At 22.5% G+C, this 5,781-nt stretch overlaps 2 protein-coding genes across 2 annotated transcripts; one reads left to right on the top strand and one right to left on the bottom strand.

The window, feature by feature from the left end:
- Window positions 1-17: 17 nt before the first annotated feature.
- Window positions 18-1,372, top strand: Phum_PHUM321050 (uncharacterized protein; the record flags this gene model as incomplete). The annotated part of the gene is made up of 2 exons (XM_002427428.1): window positions 18-20; window positions 89-1,372. 2 exons carry the CDS (start codon window positions 18-20, stop codon window positions 1,370-1,372), a joined length of 1,287 nt encoding a protein of 428 aa, XP_002427473.1.
- A 421-nt stretch (window positions 1,373-1,793) lies between these two features.
- Window positions 1,794-3,427, bottom strand: Phum_PHUM321060 (uncharacterized protein; the record flags this gene model as incomplete). Its single annotated transcript, XM_002427429.1, has 6 exons — window positions 1,794-2,015; window positions 2,120-2,310; window positions 2,497-2,643; window positions 2,848-3,055; window positions 3,207-3,313; window positions 3,397-3,427. 6 exons carry the CDS (start codon window positions 3,425-3,427, stop codon window positions 1,794-1,796), a joined length of 906 nt encoding a protein of 301 aa, XP_002427474.1.
- Window positions 3,428-5,781: the final 2,354 nt, after the last annotated feature.

A 5,781-nucleotide genomic window follows, 5' to 3' on the forward strand; every position in this document is an offset into this window, starting at 1 on the left:
TCTGGCAGTTGTCAGTGATGGTACTGGCTTTTCATATTTAGTTAAAATAAATTCTTCGAAAGAAAATGAACACTGGGAGTTGCTGCAGTCAAATTATCTTTTTAAAGATGAATTACCTTATTTGTTAGTTGACTCTTATTTAGAAGTAAATGACACCAAATTATTGCATTTGGTACTAACACAAATAGAAGAAAAAGTACCTGACGATAATGATAAAAAAAATAAATGCATGTTTTGCACCACATTAAAATGGATTACTTTCAATGAGGATGATTCAAAACTTTGGGTTAAAAAACATACTAAAATATTAAAAATTGATGGATCTGTAGATTATGTTGCTGTAGAACCTTCAGGTAAAGGAATTCACATTATTTGTGATAAACTTCCTCGATGGGTTTTTAATTCAGAAAATTTAGAATTGAAGGAAGTAGAGAATGATAAAACAAATAATAGTAAAAAGACATATTTTTGGACTCAAAACACTGAAGAAATTACTGTTTGGCTTCAGTTTCCTGATAATGTCACAAAAAATGATATAAATATTGTTATTACTGATACAGAAATTGAAATAAATGTAAAAAATGAATCATATGTAAAGGGAAATTTTTTTAGAAATATAGATAATAGTTTAACCTCATGGTCTTTTGAAAAAAACAAACTTGAAATACTATTAACAAAACAAGAAACTGGCCTAATGTGGAGCTCATTTATAATGAATAATAATGATGGTGAGGAAATATTAGATCCTGACACTGTATCTCAAATTCATGAAAAACTGGCTCATTTATGTTCAGAAAAAGAAGAAAATTTTCAAGGATCATTAAACGGACAACATTTGGAGGAATGTGATACATTAAACAATGAATCAAGTGCTTTAATTAGACTTGACAGTAATACCCATGAAATAACTCATCAAATAAGTTTATCTTGTTCTCAATGGTTATTTAAAATAAATTATGATTCAACCCAAACCCCTGCAATATGTTGCAGAAATGATGTTGATGCTTGTGTATGGCAATTAAAAGAAGGTAATAGTTCAGATAAAAATTGGCCTTATGAACATTTAGGCACATTTTTTGCCTTTGGATATGTTCAAGCTTCAAAAACCGAAAAAAAATTTCTAGCAAGTGCTCCTAACTTATCATATGTAGTAGTATGTGAAACTTCTCGACACATATACATATACAGACAACCATCCCTATTGACAAGTGAACTCAAAAATAGGCATACTGGCCAAAGAATCAAGAAAATTTCAAAACAACAACTTGTCAACTTAAATGTAAATCAACAAGTTCAAGGTCTTTATGCGACAAATGATATTTTATATGTTTTACTAGAAAATTCTGTTATGATTTTAATTATTAATGAATAGAAAGATTTTATGGCCTACAGAAGTATTTTAATTTTTAAAATGCAACAAAAACACACCAGGTATCGATGATAACATGAAATCATATAAAGATTTTGTGTTCAGAAACAGAAGAAAGATTTAAGGAACACTAAATAGACAACATTTGAAGAAATGTGAAACATTTAGTAATAAGTTTAATTAAAAAAAGAATTTTTTAAAAACATAAAAGATTTGAGTATATATTTATAAAAGCTATTTAAGATTTAATATAACAAATATAAATTACACATAAATGTTTTCTATAGTATTAGTTATAAGTGCCATGAAGAATATTTTGAACCCACAAATAATGTACACATATAAAAATAAAATAAAATAAAATTTATTTAATAATTTCTTTTGAGATGTTTTTTAATCGTTGTATTCCCTCTAAACAAAAGATTTATTTGTTAACTATTTGATGCACTGCATCTTGTATATTTGGATATTTAAATTGAAATCCTATTTCTAAAGTTTTCTTCGGTATTACTTTTTGACCTTCTGTCATAAGTTTTGCTCTTTCTTCATTTAATGCTAAATTGAGCAAAAAAGCTGGAAGTGGTAATAAAGCTGGCCTATTCATTGCCTTAGCAAGAGCATTACTAAAGTCTTTATTTGTAATTACCTAGCAAATCGGACATAATTAAAATAAATTTTATTTTTATTTTGAAATGTTAGTGACCTTAACTTATTCAGGTGTTAGAAACATATAGTTTTTTAAATACTTACATCTGGGGCAACTCCATTGAGTACACCTTTCACTGAAAAGTTTTCAATAGCAAAGGTGATTAATCTTGTTAAATCGTCAATGTGAATCCATGGTAAATATTGAGAACCATTTCCAATTGGTCCTCCTAAACCCATAAAAAAAGGTAACCATAATTGTTTAATCATGCCACCATCTTTTCCCAAAACAACACCTGTATTTAAATATTAATAACTATTATTGCAGTAAATATCTTAAATTTGAAATGATAATAAAGAGTTTTTTAATCTAGTTATTTTTAATAATTTAAAAATTAAATGATTTGCTTAATAGTTGTAATAATTAGAATTATAAACATTATTATTCAAAAATCATTTTAATATTTGTATTGAACACCTACCAGATCTAATAATAACAGTTCTAATTGAAGCTTCAAGTGCTCTGTTTGCTGCATATTCCCAGGCTAAGCATAAACCAGACAAAAAATCGAATTCTTTTACTAATGATTCTTCATTGTATTCTTCTGTGTGACTAGGAGAATAAACACCTTGAAATCAATTAAATCTACAATGTAAAACATATTTCTACAGAATAATTAAACACAAAACTCTCAGTTTTAATTGATAAAAAAAAAAAAAAAAAAAATTATCAAAAGTTTAAATTTTTAATTATTAATCGTAATTTACAGATTTCGTGTAATTTTTAAAACTTATAAATTAAAAAAAAAAAAAAAAGATCAGTATTTACATACCAACTCCTGAAATTGAAACGAAAGCTTCTGGTTTATGTTTGGAATTCAAACTAGCTTCAGCCAGTGCTTTAGTAGTATTTACCCTACTCGACCAAACATCTTGCTTAAATCCTGAACTCCACCTTTTCGTAGGATCAAGGACATTTTGACCAGCTAAACTAACTACAGCTTTTGTATCAGATGGAAGTCCTTTTAATTTTAAATCTTCCTGAAAATTGGATACAATTTTAACATATGCCAATTTATTTGTAAGTTTCAAATAAACTTAAGTATTAATATTTACAAAAGCAAAAGTATATTTGACTTTACAACTACAATATTAAAAAAATTTTTTTATAACAACTTTTTAATTTATTTACCCAAGATATTCGGCCACTACCGGGTACACGAGACACAACAGTAACTCCATAACCTTTTTCTTTAAGATAAGAAGTCAAATGTCTTCCAACAAATCCAGATCCCCCACCTAAAAACAAAAGTTTTTAAAAAATTTTTAATTAAAGTAAGATTGTCAGTGAGAATAATTTATTTTAAATGCAACAACATAACCTATAAGAATGTTTTTCAGTGAATTTGACATATTTCCCTAAAAGTATTAAAAAGATAATAACAGGAAGATAAAGCAAATTTGGTTAAGGAAAAATTTAAAGTTTTATAATATTTTTCTGCTACCTTTACTTAATATTCAACAATGCCTCCCGGATTTTCAATCTCTTTCAACAAAATGAAAACACTAAAAATTAATAAAATATCTTATTGTAAAAAATAATTATAATTTTTATAAATAAAAACTTACCTTATTAGTTTGAATAAAATAAATCCGTGAAAAAGTTTTGTTAAAATTTAACTTCCTTAATTCTGTTTTTAAAACGGAAAAAACGTATCGCGGAGTTACGGAATGTTACACAAAAAAACCGTTAAAACCTAGCAGAAGACGCGACATTTTAAATAATGGAAACTTTATTATCTTCATGCTGTTATAAATAACGTCCATTTCCTACCTTACTTTTTTTTTTTTTTTTAATTTTATTATTAACGGTTTTAAATAATTTTATTAAAAAAAATTAAAATTGTTAATTTATTAAACTATATTTTATTTCATAATATAGTAGACAAAAAACTTTATCAAATTTTTATGTGCATAATTTCAAATTTATTAAAAAAAAAAAAAACAAACTATCAAAATTCAAGTGAAAAAATTTTTCAACATCTAATTCTTTAATGTGAGCCTAATAAAATTATTTTTTATTAACAAACAAACCAAAATAAAAAAATTCATTCAAATTTTTTAAATATATTTAAAAAAAAAAAAAAAACGCTTAAATTAACCCAAAATTTACTAATAATTAAAATTATATTTATTGGTCAATTATGTAAATTCTGTCTAAATCAATAATTTTTTTTCAAAAATTTATTCTCAATTAATTAATAAAATAATAATAATAAACTTTATGTGATAATAATAATAATAATAATAATAATAATAATAATAATAATAATAAAAATACAAACAAAAAAAAATTATACAACAAATAAATGAAAAATCAATAAATCAAATTCATATATTATTATTATATATATGATATGGCGTCAATTTTTAATTAATTTTTTTTTTTAACTTTCTAATAATTTTATTATTTAATTAAATTAAATACATTTTCTCCGTGGAATTATATAATCAATCGATTACGAATTTTTTTTTAATAAATATTACCCGCTTATTATTATTATCATCATTAATTATAATATTATAGAAAAAAAAATTTTTTTTTTCTTTCTCTAATATAAAACTAGACAACAAATGACTAAAAAATAAAATTATTAATAATTTTATTTGTTTTGATTTTTATTTATTTATTTATTTTTTTTGGAAGCATCAGAATTAATAAAAAAAAAAAAATCAAAAATTCAACCATATTATAAAACCATTCAAAATGAAAGGTATATAAATAATAATAATAATAATAATAATAATAATAAAGAAAAATTATAAATAATTATTATAATGGCGTCCAAAAATTTAATTTTTTTGAGTTTGCATGAGCCATTAATATAATGGTAAAAAATTTTTATTATTATTATATTTAAATTAAACTTTTTAATAATTATATTATTATTATAATTTACAATAACTAAACTCTTTTTTTTCTCCATAAAAAGTTATTATTAAATAAAAATGTTTAAGCCTTGTTTAAATATTAATAAAAAATATTGCTTTGCATTCTTAACAAGTTTCCTTCATTCACATCCTCCTCCTCTTTTTTGATGCTTCAGTGGCTCATTTTACAAAACAAATTATTTATTTATTTATTTATATATAAATATATGTAAGTAAACTGTTGTGACTAAAAATCATAACTCATAACTTATTCCACTAAAACAACACTAAAATCATTTTTTAATATTACCTACTGATTCAAATCAACACCAACATTTTATCATCGATTTCATCTACAATTTTTTATTATTATTATTTTTACACTCTTCAATTAAATGTAATTAATTACAATCAATCAATCAATCAATCAATCAATCATCTACATAACAATACAGTTTTTAATATATTTATATATATATATATTTTTCATATAAGAAAAAAAATAATAAAAAATAAAGAAAAAAAGAAAAAACAAATTTCCAAATATAATTTTTTTTTTTTTTATAATTTAATAAAGATTCTAATTATTATTATTATTATCTAAACAAAATTTTCAAAATTTGCTTTACAAGAAAAATGAAATTAGATTATTTCTTCATATTTAAAAAAAAAAAAAAAAATTTCTCATAAATAATAATAATAATAATAATAAAAAACAAAAGACTAAAATCGTCCTCGTTGTGATAACTTATAATAATATAGAAAAAAAAAAGAAAAAAAAAGAAAATTTCCTATCAATAAATTAAAAATAAATTTTTTTTTTTAAATTTCTCATT

The sequence above is a fragment of the Pediculus humanus genome, genomic scaffold (assembly GCF_000006295.1).
Source record: "Pediculus humanus corporis 1103172107730 genomic scaffold, whole genome shotgun sequence".
In the NCBI taxonomy this organism is placed as follows: Eukaryota; Metazoa; Arthropoda; class Insecta; order Psocodea; family Pediculidae; genus Pediculus; species Pediculus humanus.